At 40.4% G+C, this 22,808-nt stretch overlaps 1 protein-coding gene across 1 annotated transcript; it reads left to right on the top strand.

Moving 5' to 3' along the window:
* The first annotated feature begins 5,416 nt into the window (after positions 1-5,416).
* Positions 5,417-17,425, top strand: IL19 (interleukin 19). The gene is made up of 5 exons (XM_001372538.3): positions 5,417-5,569; positions 6,139-6,204; positions 13,361-13,513; positions 14,008-14,082; positions 16,678-17,425. Exons 1-5 carry the CDS (start codon positions 5,429-5,431, stop codon positions 16,774-16,776), a joined length of 534 nt encoding a protein of 177 aa, XP_001372575.3. The 5' UTR covers positions 5,417-5,428; the 3' UTR covers positions 16,777-17,425.
* The last annotated feature ends 5,383 nt before the right edge of the window (positions 17,426-22,808 follow it).

Raw genomic sequence — 22,808 nt, forward strand, 5'->3', positions numbered from 1 at the left:
TTCTCTGTCTCTATCTCTGTCTCTCCCTGTCTCTATCTCTGTCTCTCTATCTTTCTCTTTGTCTCTGTCTTTCTCTCTCTGTCTCTGTCTGTCTCTCTGTCTCTGTCTCTGTCTTTCTCTGTCTCTATCTCTGTCTCTCCCTGTCTCTCTCTCTGTCTCTCTCTCTGTGTCTCTCTCTATCTCGCTCTGTCTTTCTCTCTGTCTCTGTCTCTTTCTCTCTCTTTCTCTCTCTGTCTCTGTCTCTGTGTCTGTCTGTCTCTCTCCCTCCCTCCCTCTCTCTGTCTGTCTCTGTCTCTCTCTCTCTGTCTCTATCTCTCTCTCTGTCTCTCTCTGTCTCTGTCTCTGTCTCTCTGTCTCTCTGTCTCTCTCTCACACACACATCTCTCTCTTTCTCTCTCTCTTTCTCTCTCTCTGTCTCTGTCTCTCTTTCTCTCTGTCTCTGTCTCTCTCTGTCTCTCTCTCTAATTTTGAGTCAGAGAGTATTGAGGCAGGGAGAATGGCCCTGAGCCTGTCCAGAGTATTTAGTGTGTCTCCATAAATAAAGGGAGAGGCAGAGAAAGACTGTCAGACCATGTAGTTCCTTGGTCTCCTCTCAAAGGGAATAGGGGCCAGTTAGCTTCTTTAAGAGGCTAGAGGGTAGAAGTACATAAAAACATTTTGGAAAGGATCAGGATCTTCAGAAATCTGAATTCAGTGAGGCAAATGCCTCCTCAGCATAGTGCCAGGAAACTATCAGTACCAGATGGGTGGGAGTGAGGACTGACTGGCTGGCTGGGGAAGGAGCTCTGTCTACATTTTTTCTTTCTTTAAAAAAAAAAATAATCTTTATGGGAGCAGGCAAGTTCCCATGGCTCTAAAGGAGTTTTTTGCTGGAAAGTGAATATGTTCTCTGCCAAACCATTTTTCTTTCTACAAGTCCTTCTAGCACCTACAGGTGCTCTGGTAGAGAATCGGTAGAGAAAAAGCAATGAATCTAGGACCTGAGGATCTGGCCTCTGGCACCAACTATTTACGTGACCTTTGATAAGTCAATCTTACTGGGCCTCAGTTTTCACAGCTGTAAAATGAGGAGGTTAGACTCTGACATCCTTTCTAGCTCTAAATCTGAGACTGGGACTTCTAGGAAAGAGATCATTTGGGTCTGATTTAAGCTTGGTGGCTTTTTCAGAGCTTAGCACAATTCTTTGCCCCAAACACGTGTTAATGAATCGTTGTTGAATCAGAAGTATCTGTCCTTCATCTGAACCTAAGGCTCTCTTAGGACTTTTGTTTTAAGCATCTTATGTGTGTTCATGTCAGTGTTATTTGGTGAAGCTGAAAGAGCATTAGATTTGAAGCTAGAAGATCTGGGTTCAAATTTTGACTTCTTTCTTTTCTTTCTTTCTTCTTTCATAAAAAAAAAAAACAACAAAACTTTTACCTTCCATCTTAGAATCAATGCTAAGTATCAGTTCTAAGACAAAAGAGTGGTAAGAGCTAGACAACTGGAGTCAAGTGACTTGCCCTGGGTTCCACAGCTAAGAAGTGTGGTTTGATTTGAACCCAGGACCTCCCATCTTTAGTTCTGACTCTCTCTACTGAGCTATCTAGCTTCCTATTCTTTATCCTTTCCTTCCTATTCTTTACTTGTGAGGTCCCAGGCAGGACATTTTTTATTACTTTAAGCCTCAGTTTCCTCATCTGTACAATGAAAAAGTTGGCTTGATGATTTTCCATGTCTCTTCTAGTTCTACATCTATGTTTGTGTGTAGGGAATTCTCTATCTTGTTGAAGTTGAAGGCTGGTGGTAAATTTTTCTTTTGTGACATACATACACACAGAGACAGAGAGACACAGACACAGACACAGACAGACAGAGACAGGCAAAGACAGACACAGAGAGACAGAGACATTGAGAAAAGACAGAGACAGAGAGAGGAAGGGAGAAAGGGAGGGAAGGAGGGAGGGAGAGAGAGAGAGAGAGGAATTTATTTCATCTAGGATTTGCTATTCAATGTAATTCAATTGATATTAAAATCATAGGATCTAGGGCAGCAAAGAATCAACCATTTCATTCATCTCCCTCATTCTATAGTTTTAGAAACTATAACCTATTCATGGTAACATAGTTAGAAAATAGCTGAGCTGGAATTCAAATCTAGGTCCAATATTCTTTCCACTGTAACTGTCCTAGGAAAGGGAAGGGAATAAGTATTTATTATATAGCACCTTTTATACCACACATAATCACTTTACAAATATTCTCTCATTTGATCCTCATGCGAGGTAGGTGTTCTTATCCCTGTTTACAGTTGATGACATTCAGGCAAACAGAGATTAGGTGTCTTGCTCAGAGTCACACAGCTAGTTAAGTAGCTGAGGCTGAATTTGAACTTGGTTTTTCCCTCACTTGAGGAGCAGAACTCTATTCACTATATTACCTATCTGCTTCATTAAATATCCTACTGTCTGCAAGGTTCTGTCCTAGGTGCCAGGAATACAAAGATTACAGAGTCAATATGGCTTCACTGAAGAGACGTCAAGGCTAGACTATATTTCTTTGTTGTTGTTGTTAAGAAAATTGCTAAATTAGTAGGTAAGGGAATACCAGAGACATAATTTACTGAGATTTTTAACAGTCTTTGGTACTATATATAGCATACTATTCTTATGGAAAAAATGGAGAGAAGCAGACCAACCATTAATACAAATATGTACATTTGGAACTGGCTGGACTAGAGTAGTTGTTAATCCTTTAATGTCAACTTGGCAAGAAGTCTCCAGTGGTGGAGTGCTCTGGGGATCTGTGCTCAATCCTGCCTTATTTGATATTTTATCAATGACTTGGAGGAAGGCATAGTTGGGATGCAAAGACAGAGTCAGGATCCAAAATGATCTTAACAGACTAGAACACTGGGCTGAATCTAATGAGATAAAATTCAAGTGAGATAAATGTGAAGCCTCACACTTAAGTACAAAAAGAAATCAACTTATTCAAGCCTGCAGTTGGGAGGTCCTGGGTTCAAATATGGCCTCAGATACTTCCTAGCTAGTGGCCCTGGGTAAGTCAGGAAAGGAAGGAAGGAAGGAAGGAAGGAAGGAAGGAAGGAAGGAAGGAAGGAAGGAAGGAAGGAAGGAAGGAAGGAAGGAAGGAAGGGAGGAAGGAAGGAAGGGAGGAAGGAAGGAAGGAAGGAAGGAAGGAAGGAAGGAAGGAAGGAAGGAAGGAAGGAAGGAAGGAAGGAAGGAAGGAAAGAAGAGGGAGAGAGAAGGAGAAAGGGAGAGGAAGGAAGAAAGAAAAGGAAGGAAGCAAGGAAGCAAAGAAGAATGGAAGGAAGGAAGAAAGAAAGAAATCAACTTCTTAATTATAAAGATGGAACAAGTAGGGTGAGCTAGCAATTTTTTTGGTTTATTTTTAAATCATTATTTTCTGTCTTAGAATGAATATACTAAGTATGGTTTCTAAGGCAGAAGAATAAGGACTAGGCAAGTGACTTGCTCAGAGTCACACAGCTAGGAAGTGTCCAATATCAAATTTGAACCTAGGACCTCCCTTTTCCAGACCTGGCTCTCTATCCACTGAGCTACCTAATTGCTTCTCTAGCAGTTGTTCTGAAAAAGAGCTGAGGATTTTAGTGGACTGAAAATTCAACTTGGGTCAGTGGTATAATGTGGTGGCCAAAACACCTAATGTCATCTTGGGTCACAGTAAGAGAGTCATATCTTCTAGGAATAAGAAAGTGATAATTCTGTGGCATTCAGACTTTTCTGGATGCCATCTGGAGTGTTGTGTTCAGCTACAGTTGAAGAATGGATACTAATGAATTTCAGAACATCCAGAGAAGGGCAATTAATATGGTGAAGACCTGAAATACATGTCATATGATGATTAATGGAAAGAACTGAGTGTGTTTAGCCTGGAAAAGAGAAGACTCATTGGGAAGGGATGGCTTCCTTCAAGTATTTAAAGGTTGTTATTTGGAAGAGTAATTCAATTCTGTTTTGTCCCAGAAGGGAAAACTAAGAGCAAGGAAGTGCGAGAGAGTAGAGTCTGATGTTGGCTCAATGGCAGAAAAACTATCAGTTCAAGTCATTTATAAATAGAATTCACTGTCTCAGTAGGTGATGGGGTTCCCCTCATTAGAGATCTTTAAGCAGAGACTCTTGCTGGCCTCCTGTCTCACAAAGGCTAAACATGAGGAGGAAAACGGGATCTGGTGGACCATCACCAGAAGAAGGCAGAGGAAGAAGGGCCAAGAACCTGTGAAATCATTAGTATTATTCCCATAAGTTTTATTATCTGCCAATGATATTTTACTGGGAAGAGAGACAGACAGAATCAGAGACATTGATAGAGACAGAGAGACAGAGAGGAAGAAGGAGAAAGGGAAAGAGGAATAAGAGAGAGGACAGACATAGATAGACAGACACAGAATTACAGGGACTAATCTCAAGGAATAAAAATGGAGATCCCTGGTTCCCTGAGGAGGCATAGGAGTTCCATAGTAGTAGAGATAGTTGGTGCTTTGAGAATCACACCCTCTTTTTTTTTACAAAGGAGGAAATTGAGGCCCAGAGAGAAGAAGTAACTTGCTAGAGGTCATAGAACTTGAACCCCAGTGTTCTAACTTAATTCAGTGATCCTTCCACTTTACTATATTGCTTCTCTTTACTTAACTTGAGAGGAGATATTTTATTACCTCTTTTCCCATTTCATTTGGTGTGTGTATGTATATGGAGGCATGTGGAGGGGTAATTTCTGTGGTCACCTTCAATTAATTTTAAGCCTGAGTAAAATGAGAGACATGTTGGCACTATATGGTGGCAGGGTCTTGCCTTTTTGGGGTGGGGGTGAAGGAAATAATCTTTTAAACAATTATTATTGATAACTTTTATTTTTACCTTTATCTCCAAATTCATTTTGGGGGTTGGAGGATAGTGGATATACATTTATTGCTTATCAAAGTTCTTATAGCACTTGGTACAGAGCCTTACCCACAGAAAGGTCCCAGATAAATATCAGTTTATTTGAATTGTTGACTAATTCCTGGGGCATTTTTTGAACTCTGTTTTTTTTCTTATTAAGTTGTGAAAAACAACAATTCTTTCCACCCACCCCTAACCCCTTTTTACATAGCGAATTGTGTTGACTCATACCCAAAGTGATGCTCAGACAAATATGTTTTCTGAGAATGAAAAACATTTTATTGTGCTTTGGGATGCATAAATTGGATAGGGGAAGAGTCATTGCAATGTAATTGATTCAAGAAAGTCAGATTGGGACACTCACTTTTGTGAAGTTTCATGATCTTCAGATTACGAGGTCTCCTTATTGGGTTTAGCACTATTTGCTCCAAGAATTTAAGAAGGGAGATGATGGAAGATTTTTTTTCCCCATTTTTCCTCAGAAGTGTTTCCAGCTGGGCAGCTATCTCCCATCTCCTTCAGGACAATGAAGCTCTCTGGATTTCCTCTCTGTCTTTTGTGTACCACCCTTCTGTGGCTAGCACATGGCTGGTCTCTCAGAAGGTGTGTGATCTCCACGGATATACATCATATAGAAAAGAGCTTCCAGGGAATAAAAAATGAAATTGTGAGTATGGACTCAGGTGGCAATGGGGTTGGGTCCAGAATGTCCCAGACCTTATTCAAAACAAGTGCCTCCTGGCAAGCTCCAAGAGAATATCCTAACAGCTAGCTAGCATTTGTATGGCCCTTTAAGGTGTGTAAATTCTTTACGATTATTATCTCATTTGATCCTCACAACAATTCTGGGAGGTTCGTGGCATTATTAACGTATTTTACAGATGAGAAAACTAAGACAGATAGCATGACTTGCCCAGAGGCACACAATAAGTAAATGACTGACATTGGATTTGAACTCTGGTCTTCCAGAATCAAGTCCAGTACTCTATCCACTGTACCATAAGAGTGTTGAGTTTGGAGTCATGAGGCATGGGTTTGATTCTGGGATCTGGCTCTTTCTATCTGTGTGATCTTCATTGGACAAGTCACTAAAACTTTTCTAGGCTTCAGATTCCTCATCTGTATAAATAAAGGGATTGGACTAGATTAAACCTCAAGGGCCCTTTCTGCTTCACATTTATGAGCCTACAGTTTGCTCATCACCTTTTTTTTTCTCCCTTTTGTCTCCCTTTTCAGCAAGCGAAGGATGTCTTTCAGAATGTTACCATCCTGTCTGCATCTGAGACCCTGTACAACATCACGGTACTACCCCATACAAACTACCTTTTGTGGGAGAAACTCCCAGTCATTATTTCTTATTCCTAATTCCCTCCTCTCTTCCTTTCTAGCCTTTTTCCTATAAGGTTTGGACCAATTTGTGTCCCTAGGGCAGGAATTTTCTAGAACATCTCTGAAATCTACTCAGAGAAGAAAGTTCTTTACTGGCAAGATATGGTGCAATATTTAGCCCCAAACCAATGCCCAGAATGCCCCAGAGTGCACCACAAGATGAGGTTACATATTTCAAGCTCACCATCAGGTATTGGGTTTAACAAAGTGCCATTATTATCTTGTGAGATCTCTGTATTTATGAACCCAATTTCTTATTATTCTATAGAATGAGTTCTTAAGTTAGATTCTATAGTCAAAAAATTGTTATATTTCAGAGGTCATTGGCTATAGCATGGGAAAGAGGTCATAGAGATATCTTTTTATGAATCCTGATTTTATGGATGAAGAAACTGTGATTCAGAAAGCACTAAATTTGAATTCAAGAGACCTGATTGTGAGTCCATTCACTTGCTGTATAACCCTGAACAAGTTAACTGAGTCTCAGTTTCCTCATCTATAAGGTGGATATGATATTTTATTCCTATGGTGGTTTGCAATCTCAAATGAGATAAAGTATGAGAAAGTGATTTGTAATCTGCCTAGTACCCTTTTAAAAACAAATTGTAAGGGACAGCTAGATTGTCCAGTGGATAGAGAGCCAGGTTGGAGACAAGAGGACTTAGGTTCAAATCTAACCTCAAACATGTCCTAGCTGTGTGACCCTGAGTAGGCCATTTAATCCTAATTGCCTAGCCCTCACTGCTCTTTTTCCTTGGAACCAACACTGAGTATCAATTCTAAGACAGAAGATAAGGTTTAAAAAATTATAGAACTAAAAAACAATATCAAAAATTGTTTTTACATGTAATTGGAGAAAATAAAATATTATTAAAAAAATGAATTATTAGGTCAAACAGGTAGTTTAGTGGCAAAGTTAGAAATAGATCCTAAGTTTCCTGACTACAAGTTCAGTATTTGATTCTCTATACTGCATTGCTTTTCAATTTTTTCAGGTTGTAATAGACAAAAAATACTTTAAAGAAAAATAAAGGCAGTACTTTCGGGCGTAGTAATAGCTGATCAATCAATCGACAAACATTTATTAAGCATCTATTTTGGGCTGGGTACTGTACGAGGTACTGGCTATAAAAAGACAAAAATATATAGACTGGTTAGAGGAAGCTTACATTCTATTATGGGAGACAACTTGCATGTATGTCTAAAGTTATGCCAATGTCAATGCTTGTCAGTGTCAGTGTTCAGCCTATACCTATGTCATTGTCTATTCTTATGTCCATGTCTGTCTCTACTGCATCTATGTCTATCTATACACAAAAATATATACACACAAGTATAAACAAAAATGGATACAAAATAGTTGGATGAGTAAAGGCATGGGCATCTAGGAGATTGGAAGGGTTTTATGTAAGAGGTGGTACTTGAATAAAGTCTTGAAGAAAACTAAGAAATAAAAATGAGGATGGAGGGCATTCCAGGAATAAGGAACAGCCTGGGCAAAGGTGTGGAGACAGAAGATAGAGTTATGTGTAAGAAATCACAAGAAGACCAGTTTGACTAGATAGTAATCTGTATGAAGGGGAGTAATATATTATAGAACTGGGAAGGTAGATTGACCCTGGGCTGGGAAGAGCTTGAAATGCCAAACAAAGGAGTTTTATTGATCTCAGAGGTAAGAGGCAACCATTAGAGTTCATTCAGTAGAGCAACTGACATAATGGATCTGAGGATATGACTCCTCTCTCCTTGCTCCAAGACCCTACCCCCACCCCCATTTGACATCTGAAGCTCCATTTTCTATAAAGAAAAATCTCTATGTGAAACAAAAGCAATATTATCTTGTTATTTTCAAGTTAATTTAAGGGAAAGCTCCTTCTCTAGAATAACTTTGTATTTTGGTGTTATCTTCCCCTTGATCTGTGATGAGGGCGATGTAGTCAGAGCTTTGTCCCAGGGCATCAACATGGGAACTGCAGAGATTGTATTTCATATTGTACCGTCATCTGCTGGCCCCTGATTTCTTCACTGTGGGTACTCCCTCCACCCATGCAGATCACAGCCCTTCTTTGACTGGGTAGAAATTCTTTGAGACTTACTTTGATCTAAAAATTCATCACCCTAAAGCCATTCTTAGTGATAAGCCTCCAAGAACTGAGTGGAGCTGGTCCTGGGATCTAAGCCATGTAGTCTATTCCCAGGCTGTAAAAGAAACCTTCATAGTTTAGTAGGACCCACTGGAGAGGGTATTTCATTGACTTAGTTCTTGAGAGTCTGGAGTCTGCTCTCTACCTTGTAGAGACGGGACCTTAGTGGAGGCAGATCTGTATTTTAACTAGCATTTTTTTTCCATCGAGGACAAAAACAGTTGAAGGAAGAATGAAGGCTTCAGAGAAAACAGTCTGACCATGGCTACAGTCAAACTATAAGAGAGGGTAGCCCATTTGTCTCTTCAGAGTGGCTAGAGTATTGTATCTGGAATCAGGAAGATTCAAGTTCAAATACTGCCTCACACACTAGCTGTATGACTTTTTTTTTTGCCTCAGTTTTCTCCACTGTAAAATGGGGATAGTAAGAAAACACACCTCCCAGGGTTGTTGTGAGGATCTGTAAATATATTTAGCATAGTGCCTGAAACAGAAGAAGTGCCATAAATGCTTATTTTCTCCTTTTCTACCCTCTCCTGACACAGTCCCACCTGTGCCTGCCTCTTGCTCCATCCCCTTACTTTCTCCTGGTGTATGAACCCCTCTTTCCCTATACTTCTGAAGAGACATGGGCCATGGGCCAAGAACAGAGAGGTATGAAGTCAGGAGAAGGCACGGTCTGGAAACCCAGAGAAAGTATTATTTCCTCCTCCTCTCTTCCCTCTCGCACATCCCTCTTTCCTGGGGGGAAAGCCCTGGCCTAATTAGTGTTCTGAATGGAGGACTGACCGTGCTCAGATGTCCAAATATTGGAGGTGGCCCCATGTGCCTCAGCAGCCGTAGCCCTCATCTCTTCATTATTAGCCCTAGTTTCTCAGCTGCCTCTGGATTTCTTTGACAAAGAAGCCCATCTTGGAAAGACCCAGACTGATCTTTAGTTCACCCTGGTCCCAGGGCTGAGGCAGAGTATCTTTGAGTTCCAACTGAGGCTTTGTTGTTGGGTTTTTTAGCCTAGGGAAACAGGCTGTGAGGCCTCCTAGCTCCATGAGCTCTGGCTTTTTTTTTTTTTTAACACTAATGAAGATAGATGACTCAGTAAAGTCATTCATTTCTCTGACTCCGTCTGAGCCAAATGCAGTCAGTCGACTGCCTCAGAAACAGTCCTGCAGCTGCTGGCCCCAGCAGGAGGCTTGAATTATGAGCTGCATGAGGGATGTAGGACTGAAGCCCAGCCAGTCTGCTGAGACAAGGCACCAGGATGCTTGGAGGGGGGAGGCACTGTTTTTGGCTAGATTCTAAACAGCCCCATCTTAACTTTGTGGCCAGCGTCTAGGGATGGGAATGGCAGGAGGGGGTGAGGAGGAAGGACTGGGATGCCAGGGCCATCTTTTTGCTGTGAAGGGACCCCAGTGGATAGATCTATGGGAGCTAACCCAATGCACCTATTTCCAACACAAACCATTGTTGGGATGCCCTTCATCAGCTGAAATACACTTTGAGAGAGTGTGATACAGTGGTGGGTACCCTGGCTTTTTTTTTTCTCTTTTAGAGTGAGGAGAATGGGGTTCAAATCTTCTGGTTCTATTATAATTTGACCCAGAACGAGTCATTTCACTTGTCTGAATCTCCAACTCTTTATTGGAAAAATCTCTATCCTTTAAGTAAGAAAAAGTCTTTTATAAACCTTAAACGGCTTAAAGTGTGAGTTGTTATTATTATTATAACTTACTGTTTATAATTGGTAAGAAATCTGTAATTGATTTTAGGTTTTAAAAATATATTTAAAAGGATTGGAGTGGGGGCAGCTGGGTGGCTCAGTAGTTTGGGAGCCAGGCTTAGAAATAGAAGATCCTGGGTTCAGATCTGACCCCAGACACTTTTTAGCTGGGTGACCCTTACTTAAGTCACTTAACCCACATTCCCTACCCCTTACTACTCTTCTGCCTTGGAACCAATACTTAGTATTCATTCTAAGACAGAAGGAAAAGGTTTAAATTTTTTTAAAGTGATTTAGGATTTGATTATGCTGAGGGCTCTAACTGTCCTGAAACATCTAATAAGAGGATCAGTTTCCTTGGAGATGCTGGCCTCCAGCTAGAAATTCTAGTTACTTAAGAGGTGTTAAATGAGGTGTTACACAGCTGGAGGATTCTGTCTTGGCCACTGCTGAACCAGTGTTTCCAGAATAGCAGCAGTCTAGTGTATATTCAGGCCTCTGCCTAGAACCATTAAAAAATTGTTAAATCAGCTTCCAGTGTCCTTAAAAGTTCTGGTTTCTGGGCACCCTAGCAATGTTTGGCTGAGCGGTCAAATAACACCACTTGAGCAGGTGAAGATATAACAGACAGATTTTATCTGAACAGCCCCATGGGATAGCTAAGTGGCATGGTGGCCAGAGTGCTGGGCCTGCACTCAGGAAGATTAATCTTTCTGAGTTCAAATCTGGTTTCAGACACTTAATAGCTGTGTGACCCTGGGCAAGTCACTTAACCCTGTTTGCCTCAGTTTCCTCATCTGTAAAATAAGCTGGAGGATAAAATGGAAAACTACTTCATAATCTTTGCCAAGAAACCCCCAAATGGGGCTACTCAGAGTTGGACAGGATTGAAAAATAACTGAACTGAACTAGATATCAGCAGTTACTACCAAGAGAAAGACAGAACTAAGTTGTGGTTGGCCTTAGTGGCCATATTGAGTTTGAGTTTTAGCCTGTGGGTAGGGCACCAGGGTGAATTCTTGAATTTTAGTTGCATGATGAAAGTGATATTGTGGATCACGGAGGGTTTTGTTTGCTTGTTTATCTTTTGTTTTGGTCCCAGTGATATGAAGGATGGACTGGTAGGAGGAGAAGCTGCCCCATTAGTCTGTAGATAACCCTAGAGGAGGGGCTGTCTTTTTGCATCCGTAGCACTTAGCACAGTGCTTGGCACAGAGTAGGATCTTAATGAATGTTTATTGGTTGGTTATTTGAACACATAACGAATAAGTGGTAGAGAGTCTGCTGAAATGAACATAGGTTTCCTGCCTTTAAAATCTCAAAAATTGAAATTGACTGGAGTTCAAATGATCTAATCCCCTTGTATCCAATGGTCTGTCCATTTTGTTTGTTGATTTGAATGAAGAAAGTTTATCCAGTTTGCAGGTCACAACTCTAGGAAGAATAATATATTGGACTGAGAGAAACAAGATCCCAAAAGATCTGAGGGGGCTAAAACAAAGCGCCATAGTAAACCAGAAGAAACAAAAGAGTTTAGAAGAATCAGTGGGAATGTGACCAGAGGGGGATTTGGCAGCAGTTCTAGGGACCAAAGAAAGGTCTGGTTGCCAAAAATCAGTAGTTATTACTTAAAAAAAAAAGGGGAATGAGGGGGCAGCTGGGGAGCTCAGTGGATTGAGAGTCAGGCCCAGAGACAGGAGGTCCTGGGTTCAAATCTGACCTCAGATACCTCCTAGCTGTGTGACCCTGGGCAAGTCACTTGACCCCCATTGCCTAGCCCTTACCAATCTTCTGCCTTAGAACCAATACACAATATTGGTTCCAAGACAGAAGGTAAGGGCTTAAAAAAAAAAGAAATGAATGTCATTTGGGCCTTTTTATGGCCAGAATGAGGATGATGATTCTGGCTTACTTTGTCCAGAGCTGATAAGGCCCACATTTGCGGTTGTGGGGTTGGGGTTCACATTTTTTAAGACAAACTGAAGTCTGTTCAAAGTAGGGTGACTAATATAGTGAAGGGGCTTGGGATGTTGAAATAAAGACCATCACAGGAATCGGTGTCTACAATAAATAGCCAGCATGCCTTAGCCATAGTGCACACTCAAATATTTACTGATTGACAGCCCGAGTAATTGAATGAATTAGGGATATTTGGCCTAGAAAGGAGAAGTCTTTACAGAGATATATATGATAGCTATCTTTGACTATCTGAAAGTCTGCCATGTAGAAGAGAGATTAGCCTTATTTTGCTTGACCCCAGAAGGCAGAACTAGGGGCAAAAAGTCTCCTCTCCCCTCCCCTCCCTTACCCTCCCCTTCCCTCCCCTTCTCTCCCCTCGCTTCTCCTGTCCTCTCCTGTCCTCTCCTGTCCTCTCCTTCAGCCCATGATCCACTGCTCCCTTGGGCTCACCATATTGGTGTCATATTCAGTACAGATACCAGATTGGCTTCACCCATTAAAGTTCTCAAGTGGTCCAGCAGCCTCAGCCTCTTCCCACAGCAGAGATTACAGGAGCATTTTACTATGGAGTTTGCTGGATTGAATGTAATTTGCAAACAATTTGAAGACCTAATAATGTCTTGGGTTGCCTTATGTGGCTTCACACTCACTAAAAGTATTAAAGCAGAAGATAGAGACCATTTATCAGAGATGTTGCAGAGAGAATTGCTGCATCGGATGAACATAGGACCTCTAGAGTCCCTTCCAGGCAGCAGCTAGGTGGCTCAGTGGATAGGACCTGGTGACAGGAAGTCCTGAGTTCAAATTCAGACTCAGACACTTACCAGGCAAGTCTCTTAACCTCTATTTGCCTTAATCCACTGGAGAGGGAAATAGCAAACCATAGCAGCATCTTTGCCAAACACACTCCATAGATGGTATGGTCCATGGACGGGGTCATAAAGAATAGGACATGACTAAACAACTGAACAGCAACAGAATCCCTTCCAACTCCAACATTCCCAAGCTTGTCAGTATAATCTTATAGCTATAAAAAGAAATAAAATTCAACCCTTCCATCTCCATCTTTTAACACTCCCTGTTCTAATTGTCTCGTTCTTTGGCCCTGGCTCAGTAGGGGAGGAGGGTGGAACTGCTGAGAAAACTCTCAGGAGATTTGGATTGCTCAGGCTTCCTCTGGTCCCCAAACTAGCTATCCTGGTCTCTGAGGTGGCTTTCTCCAGGAAATAAGCAGGATTTCTTTCTCTAGACTTCAGATGTGTGCTGCATGACCAGAAACCTCCTGAGGTTCTATGTGGACAGAAGTTTCAGGAACCATGAAATGTCAGACCCTAAAATTCTGAGGGGACTCAGCACCATGGCAAATTCTTTCCTCAAAATTATGAACGCCCTGGAACAGTGTGTGAGTAATTGCCTCATTTATTTGATTACCAGTTAAATAGATTCAACCTATTTTCTTTCTTTCTTGGGGAAAACAACCTGGGCCATGTTTATTTATCCATTTGGCAAATATTTATTAAGTCCCATTTAGATACAGAGTTCTGTGCAAAACAAACAAACAAACAAACAAACTGTGAGTCTTAAATGACTTGACCAAGGTCACCCAGCTATGAAGACTGGGTGAGATTTGAACCAGGACCTTTTGACTCTAGGTCTGGCATTCTATCCTTTATGCTACCTAATGGCCCTCTTAGTTGATATTTTTTCAAGTTTCCCATGGTTCTTTGGGAAAGTCCAACATTTATTCACTTCTATCTGAGAAACCAAGAAAACTTTGAGTTACAGAGTGGGAAGTGTTGTGGTGGTTTGGAGGAAAAGAACTTAGGCATATGGTGGTGGCGGTGAGTTCAGAGTAAGACCATTCTCATTTGGTATTTCTTTCCCTCCTTGGTCCAGCAAAATAAAACCAGCTGTCATTGTAGAGAAGAAGTCACCAAGAAGTCTCAACTCATTGTCAGAAATTATGAGCAGGTAACTAGACTGGAGACAAGAGGGTGTGGACACAGATGGGGACCGTCAGCCTTCCTGAAGAGTTTACCTCATAAGCCACTAAGCTCCACCCCCTATCTCACCTGATTTCTGTGGTTTGAAGTATAGCCCTCATCTCTCTAGCCCCTACCAGGAAAGTTGATGGAGGCAAGCATTGACAGAGGCTGCAGAAATTGGGAAGAGTCACAGATTAGAGCCTCATTGAGTATGACCACTTCCTTGAAGAGGGTCACACTTGACAAATGCTCTTGAATAAAAGAATGGCTTTGGGCAAATCATTCATTTCTCTGAGCCTTAACTTTCACATCTGCAAAGTGGGCATAATGCTATTGGTGCTACCCAACTGAAATAGAAATTCTCATCTATCTAGAGGGTCAGCTGGGGATCTAGAGATATAAGTTCAAGACCCAGCCCTGCAACTAACCAGCTGTGCAATCGAAGACAAATCATTGCCCCTCTCTAGACCTCAAGGTCCTTATCGGTCAAATAAGAATAATAAAGTGTCCTAAAAAATAATAATTTACAGGGTACGTGAAGATCCTCTGAAGTAGGGAAACTATGGAGGCAAGTTTAGTACACGGTGTCCCAAAGTTTGAAGCAAATATGCACTAAAACTTTTAGGACACTGGATATGAGTCAGGTTTGAGAATAGCCCCCTCCCCCAAAGAGAAGCAGGATGGTGGTTCTGGGAAGTATATTGTGCTTATACAGAATGGATCTGTGCTGATTTCAACAATGAAACACTTATCAAATGCCCCATGTATGCAAGGTGCTGTGATGGCCCCTGGGATGCAAAGAAAAACTGGTCCCTGCCCTCAGAGAGCTTCTAGTTTACTAAGTGAATGTTTGCTAACTTTCTTGGGGTGGTAAACAGAGATGTGGCAGAGATGGAGGCAAGGAGAGGCAGCATGAATAAGGAGGGATAGAAGAATTGATCTGGGTGTTAGAAAGACCTGAGTTCAGGTTCACCTCTGATACATATTGATGGTGCTACCTGCCTATGGTTAGTGTTCGTTCTAACTTCCTAGGGTGCCCAGGCAATTCTCTAAGACTATAGCTTACCTGGCCATGTCTTTCTGTTGACTAAGGGGCAGTCTCTTCACCCAGAAGTCCCTATGCCACACCTGCACCCACATATCTAAATGTTATATATACATTTTGCTATTGTTCTTATTGTTTAGCTGTGTTTAATCTGCCCAACTCTTTATGACTCCATTTAGAGTTTTCTTAGCAGAGGTCCTGCAGTGGTTTGCTATTTCCCTCTCCAGCTCATTTTACAGATGAGGAAATTGAGGCAAACAGGGTTGAGAGACTTTCCAGAGTCACACAGCTAGGAAGTGTCTGAAGTTGGATTTGAATGAAGGAAGATGGATTTTCCTGACTCCTGGTCCAACATTCTATTCACTCTGCCACCTAGCAGTATGCATTCAAGCATATAAACATATGCATATATTCCACTAGTTGTTTCTTGTCTTGAAAGCATGTATTATCATATATATATATATATATGCACACACATGTATAGATACATGTGTATATATCATTAGTTATTTCTTTCCCTGAATGTGTTTATATCATATACACATGTATGTATGTATATATTTTTTAAACCCTTACCTTCAATCTTAGAATCAACACTGGGTCTGGGTTCCAAGGCAGAAGAACAAGAAGGACTAGGCAATGGGGGTCAGGTGACTTGCCCAGGATCACCTGGCTAGGAAGTGTCTGAGGCCACATTTGAACCAGAGAGGCAAGGGCTAGGTAATTGGGGTTAAGTGACCTGACCAGGGTCATATAGCTAGGAAGTGTCTGAGGTCAGATTTGAACCCAGGACTTCCCATCTCCAGGCCTGGCTCTCAATCCACTGAGCTACCCACCTGCCCACTGAATATGTATTTATACACACATACGTGTATATATGCAAAGTCAGCTAGGGTGGCATTGTGGATAGAGTGCCAGACCTGAAGTCAGGAAGACTCATCTTCATGAGTTCAAATCTAGCCTCAGATACTTAGTAGCTGTGTGGCCCTGGACAACTCACTTAACCTTATGTGCCTCAGTTTCTTCATCTGTAAAATGAGTTGGAGAAGGAAATGGCAAACTGTTCTAATATCTCTATGAAAACCTCAAATTGGATCTTGAAGTCGGATATGATTAAAAGCAACACAAATGCATGTATGTGTTTACACACATATACATATATATATACATACATGCATTCACATATATATATTTGTATATCTACCAGTAGTTGTTTCTTTCTCTGGAAGTATTTATATCATACACATACATATATATATATAAATACACACATGTGTGCATGTGCGAATATATACACATGTGTATGATATATATGTATGTAAAATATAAACCTTTTCAGGGAAATAACTGGTGAAGATGCAGGGAAGCACTATGCCAATGTTGGCCTGTAGACCTGGACGGATCCTTAGACATCATTCAGTCTGACCTGCCCTTTTTTGTACACAGAGAAGATAAATATAGAAACGTGCTTTGGAAAGTAGAAACTGCTACACAAATGCTAGTTTGATGATAAACGGTTATTAATTATTATTCCAGATGGAGGCCAAAGCTGCAGCAATCAAGTCGCTGGGAGAACTCGACATTTTCCTATCCTGGATCAACCGGAACTATCAGCCTAAGGCTGCTACTAAGTGATGCCGAAGGGTGATTCTTGATCCTCGGAAGAGAGCGGGGTGGCAGGAGCCTAACCAGTATGGCGACCGCTCTCTCTAAAAACAAAAATCAAGACATGTCCATTGCAAAAGAATGACCCTTTGGCATTAACAAGTCTACTTGATTTCCTTGAAATTGGGACAGACCTGAAAATTTAGGACATGAGGTCAAGGTACCAGTGAAATCTGGTGGGGAGGGGTGGGCTTGAAGGGAGGGAAGGATGGTGGGAATGGTATTGTAGGACTATATTGTATCAGGGCAATATATAATGATTTGTTTTTGTCTTTACTGAAAGGAATTATGGGGAGGTGCTGGGTTTGGATAGAGGCAAGCAAGAACCCTAGCCATGACATGGGAATTGATTCCATTGACTGGTGTCTGTCCAGTCCCACTTAAAAGATGTCTTTCCCATAAAGTTGTCCAATAGCTTCCTGCTCTATTTATGACTTTTGGATGAGCTTGTTGAAAAATTCCCTGTTTTGTCTCTTGCCATCTCTGTGGGATGGGAAGGTCCCGGCTACCCCCTAATTTATTGTGACATTGTTTGCCCGATGTCTGTGATGTCAGCTGGGCGATATCTGGGTAGTACATATTGTACAAAGCTTTTACTGCTTGAATAAACTCTGTTCTTCACCACCAGCAGGGAAGTGTGTTCTTTACAGATGGTACACTTGTATAATGTGGGGTCTGGAAAGGCTCTTTTTGCTATTGTTGTTCAGTCATTTCAGTTGGGTCCTTTTTAGGAGTTTTCTTGGCAAAGATATTGGAGGGGGTTGCCATTTTCGTCTCCGTCTCATTTTACAGATGAGGAAACTGAGGTAATAGGGTTATGTGATTTGCTCAAGATCATTGAGCTAGCAAATATTTGAGGTCAGATTTGAACTCAGGAAAACTCAACTTCCTGACTCCATGTCCTGCTCTTTATCCACTGTGCCACCCTAGAAAGGGTCTTAGATCAGATGTAATTTACCTTTCAGTCTTATAGATGTCTTCAACTATCAGCTTTGGCATAATCATAACTAAGACTTATATACCACTTTAATGTTTACAAAGCACTTTACAAACAGTGTCTTGCTTGAGTCCAGCAAGATCTTAGGAGATAGGTGCTCTAATTATTACTATTTTCCAGATGAGGAAAGAAACAAGTGACTTGCCCAGGGTGACACAACTTGTACTATCTGAGTCTGGATTGAAATGGGTTCTTCCTGACTCTAGGTCCAGCACTCGATCTGATCTACTACTCCACTAGATATCACCACAATAGTCAACATTTGCATAGAGCTTTAGGTTTTGCAGGGTGTGCTGCATAGGATCATAGATTTAGAGCTAGGTCATCAAGTCCATCGCTCTTATTTTACAGGTGAGGAAACCCAGGCAGAAAACAAGGCAGAAGGCAACTGAGAGATCTGAACAGGGTCACAATGTTAGTTAAGAAGTATCTGAGGTCAAATCTGAAGTCATGTTTTTCTGACTCCAGGAATATCTACTACTACTATTACTCCCCCTCCTCCTCAACTACTACTACTACTACTACTACTACTACTACTACTACTACTACTACTACTACTACTACTACTACTACTAACTACTACTACTAGTAGTTAACATTTACATATCATTACCATGTAAGTCATTTACTATGTGAGGAGGCACTATAATGTGTACTTTATAGATTGGCTCATTTAACCCTCACAACTATGGGAGATAGGTGCTATTATTAACCCTTTTTAGAGATGGGGAAACTGAAGTCCAGTGATTCATACAGTGTTGCAGAGGTAGAAAATCTGTGAGGCTGAGTTTGAACTCAGGTCTTCTTTACTCCCGACCCAGGGCTCTAACCACTACACCATCTAACTGCTCCTGCCACTACATTGATCAGAGCAGTCCCAGAACAGAATTGACTGCCTGGTAAATAGTGAGTTTCCTATCACTAAAAGTGTCCAAACCAAATTCTTGATCAGAGTGTTGCAGGAGGAATTCCTGTTTGGGCTAGATTCAGTGACTTCTGAGGGCCTTTCCCAGAGTGAATTCTGAATCTAGTATGAAGGGAAAAAGTGAAGAGACTTGGTCTGGATTCCAGAACTAATTAATGACAGAACAGGATGGAGAATAAAAGATCTCTTCCCCTTCAGTCCAATGTTCTTCCTGTATAGCATGATGATAGGGAAATGGGGAAGCCAGAATTGGACCTTCTTTCCTACACCATCCCTTCTCGCTCTGAATTAACCTCTGTTTCAGATGTATTGTCCCCTTCTCCTTTACATACAGAGGACATGGAATCTACAGTCTCATAAGAATATATCTTTGGGGGCAACGCTGGGGTCGGGGTAGAGTGAAACTTGAGAGGGAGTAATTGTCAGAGAACAAAGGGCAAGAAATTTCAGAATAAAGAAGAGATTTGGAAGTAGGCATTGGATACATGGGGGAGGTATTTGCACTCTTTGGGGCCCTGGGGCCCAGTTTGAGCCCTTTTAATAACTTATAAACAAAAGTAAGAGTGAGGGGCAGCTAAGTGGCTCACTGGACAAAAGGTCAGGCCAAGATGTGAGAGGTACTGGGTTCAAATCTAGACTCGGACATTTCCTAGCTGTGTGACTCTGGGCAAGTCACTTACCCCCAATTGCCTAGCCCTTACTACTCTTCTACCTTGAAACCAGTATACAGTATTAATTCTAAAACAGAAGGTAAGATGTTTTTAAAATAGTAATTGCTAGCATTAATATTGTGCTTTAACATATGCAAAGAACTTTATAAATATTGTTTCATTTTATCTTTGCAATAATTTTCATCCATGCCTGACCATTTTAATAATAACAATAATAATAATAACAGCTAACATTTATAAAGCACTTATTATGTGCCAGGCACTGTGCTAAGCAAATTATTTCATTTGATCCTTACAACAACCCTGCAAGGTAGATCCTATTACTATTTCCATTTTACAGATCAGGAAACTATAAATGAGGCTAAGAGAGGTTGTGACTTGCCTAGGATCACACAGCTGGTAAATATCTGAGACTGGATGTAAATTCAAATCTGCCTCTCCCCAACCATTGCATCACTTTGCTAGACTAGATTTGGAATCAGAGGACTTGGGCGTTGTTCATGGTTCTGTCACGTATTATCTATGGGATGTTGAGCTAATAACTTAACCTCTCTTGTCAGTTCCCTCATTTGTGAAAGGAAGGTGTTTGGATAATCTTTGGAGTCCCTCCTGGGACTAAATCTATTATTTTATGATTGGTGTACAGTCCTGAAGCAAGGATGGCCATGGATGGGCATGTGTCATGGACTTAAGTCCTTCCCCATCCTGGCTACCCTCTTCAGGACTCTCTCTCCCTTATAATAGTCCTTAAGCTGTGGCACCTAAAGATGGGCACTGAAATACTACAGCTGAGATCTGATGAGGGTAGAGTATAGTTGAACTGTCACCTCCCTATTTCTGAAAACTTAGAATGTATCTAAAGGTAGTTGGCATAGTAACTCACTAGAACACAGAGTTCACATTAGTTTTTTCAAAGATCATGTTAGTTTTTTCAATTGGCACATTATACTGCTAACATTTTTAGTAGTGGTTCAGTAAAAACCTGAGATCATTTCAAATATGTTATGTAATACTTTCTCCACATATATACTTGTGAAGTTTTTTTTTTAATACCTAGACGTAAGACTTTAATTTATCCATTTAATTTCTTCTTATTTGATTTAGCCTAGTATTCTAGACTGTTAATATCCTTTTGGATCTTCACTCTGGGTTCTAGTGAATTATTATCCTAACTACCGTTGTATCACGTGTCATCTGCAAATTTGATGAGTATATCCTTTAAGCCTTTATCCAAGCCATTGATAAAAATGCTAAACAACACAGGGTGAATCACAGATTTCTTGAGCATTCCAGCAAGTTGACATGGAACTCTTTGAGTCTAGCTATCCAGTTGGTTCTGGATTCATCGAGTTGTATATTTGCCTAATCCCAAACCTTTTCTTATCCTCTTCAAGAAAACTTTCCTAAAATCTAAGTAAGATATATCAAGATATAAGATATATCAACCATATTAGTAATCCTGTCAAAAAAGGAAAGAAGGTTAGTCTGGCCTGACCTGGCATTGCCCAGGGTTCCACAGCTAGGAAATGTCTGGTGTCAGATTTGAACCCAAGACCTCCAGTCCCCAAGCCTGTCTTTCTATCTACTGAGCCATCTAGCTGTTCCCAAGGATCTCTTTAATGATCCATTCTGGAATTTTCCAAAGAATCAAAGTCAAGCTTTCAGTGGCCTATTCTTTGCATACTCTCTTCTCTTCATTTTTTTTTAAAAACTGGAATATTTGTCCTCCATTCTTGTGGTACTTCTTATGTTTTCCATGGTATTTAAAATATCACCAACAGTGGCTCCAAGTCAGATCTGGTAGTACTTTCAGGACCCAAGGATGAAGTTCATCTTGAGCAGGTGAATTAACTCATCAAAGATATCCCCATGCTCACTTATTTTATGAATCTATTTTGTTAATCAATTAAATTGTCATGAATTATTCCAGTGATAATTGAATTAAATATTAAATACATATAATTATGTTCACATGTTAACTATGCTAATACTTTTTAATTTTAATATAACAAAAATGATAATTTTTGATCACTCATTTTAGGAACCTGAAATGTGTTTAGCACAGTGCCTAGCACATATTTGGCATCATATAAATTCTTTTTACTTTACTTTCCTACTTTGTTTCTAGTATAAATATCTTTTCAGAGAAAATAGAAACAAAATAAAAACTTAGTAGTAATCCCTTCTCTTTGTTGTAGTAATCATCTCCCTTAAAGCAAAAGTGCAGTCCCTTCCTTGATACTTTGTTTCCTAATACAGCTTTTGAAAAAGCAAAAAGCCAAACCATTTGGTTGTTGTTGCCCTTGCTGACCTCAACTCAATTGGAGAGTTAGTATGCCCTAGTGAATGTAGTTTTTACAAGACTTTACCATACTGTTATATTCACTCTTTGTTACCTGACCAAACTTCAATCTCCTTTAGACTTTAAACTTTTAATTAAGTGGTGAGCTCCTTGTGTATCCACTTTGATCTCTTTATACAGATTCCATTTTTTCTTCTCATTGGAATGGATTCTCTTTGTACCTTCAGAATTTCAACCTTGAGCACATTTTATTTTTTTGGGAAACATTTTTCTCAATGGGATCCCATCTATCTTACCATGAACCTTTAAAAACATGCTTTCCAAAAATCTAGGTTGCAAGTTGGACAATGCTCAGATTTCCTCTCTTCTATCACAAAGGATGGCATGATTACTTCCCTACAAGGTTCTCATTATTTTCATTGTAGTAGCCAGTTCCCCCTTGTTAGTAAGAATCAGTTGCAGAATAGAAATTCTCCCTTGTTTCCTCTTCTTTTTGAAAAACAAAATGATCACTACGGTAAATTATTAGCTGCTCTGCTTTTGGCAGAGAGCTCCAGCAGCTGTTTGAATAATAGAAGTCTCTCATTTCGACTATATTATTCCTCTGTGACAGGCTCCTTGCCTATTTTTCACACTCATCTATTTTCTCTTTCTGGACAAGTGGTCTATAGTATAGTTCATTAACAAGATCACTTGTTTATCACTTCCATTAGCCTTTACCCAAATACTTGCCATCATGTTTCCTTCTCAGGTATGTCCTTACGAGTATACCTTCTTAATAAACACTGCTAGACACACACACACACACACACACACACACACACACACACCCCCCTTTTACCTTTACTTATCCTATTTCTTTTGTATAAGGTATACCCATCTAGAGCAAGAATTCAGTCATAGATTTCATCCTCTCACATCTCAACAATGTTTATGAGGTCTAATTTGCATCCTTAATTAGGAATTCTAGTTTCCTTTATTTGTTGCTTAAAATCTGATCATTTGTATATAAAAAGTTGAGTGCATTAATTTTATTATAGGCTCTTTTCTTGGATTTTATCTTCTGTGAATTTCTAAGAAAGGGAAATAATTTAAGTTTTCCAACCC

The sequence above is a fragment of the Monodelphis domestica genome, chromosome 2 (genome assembly GCF_027887165.1).
Source record: "Monodelphis domestica isolate mMonDom1 chromosome 2, mMonDom1.pri, whole genome shotgun sequence".
Lineage (NCBI taxonomy): Eukaryota > Metazoa > Chordata > Mammalia > Didelphimorphia > Didelphidae > Monodelphis > Monodelphis domestica.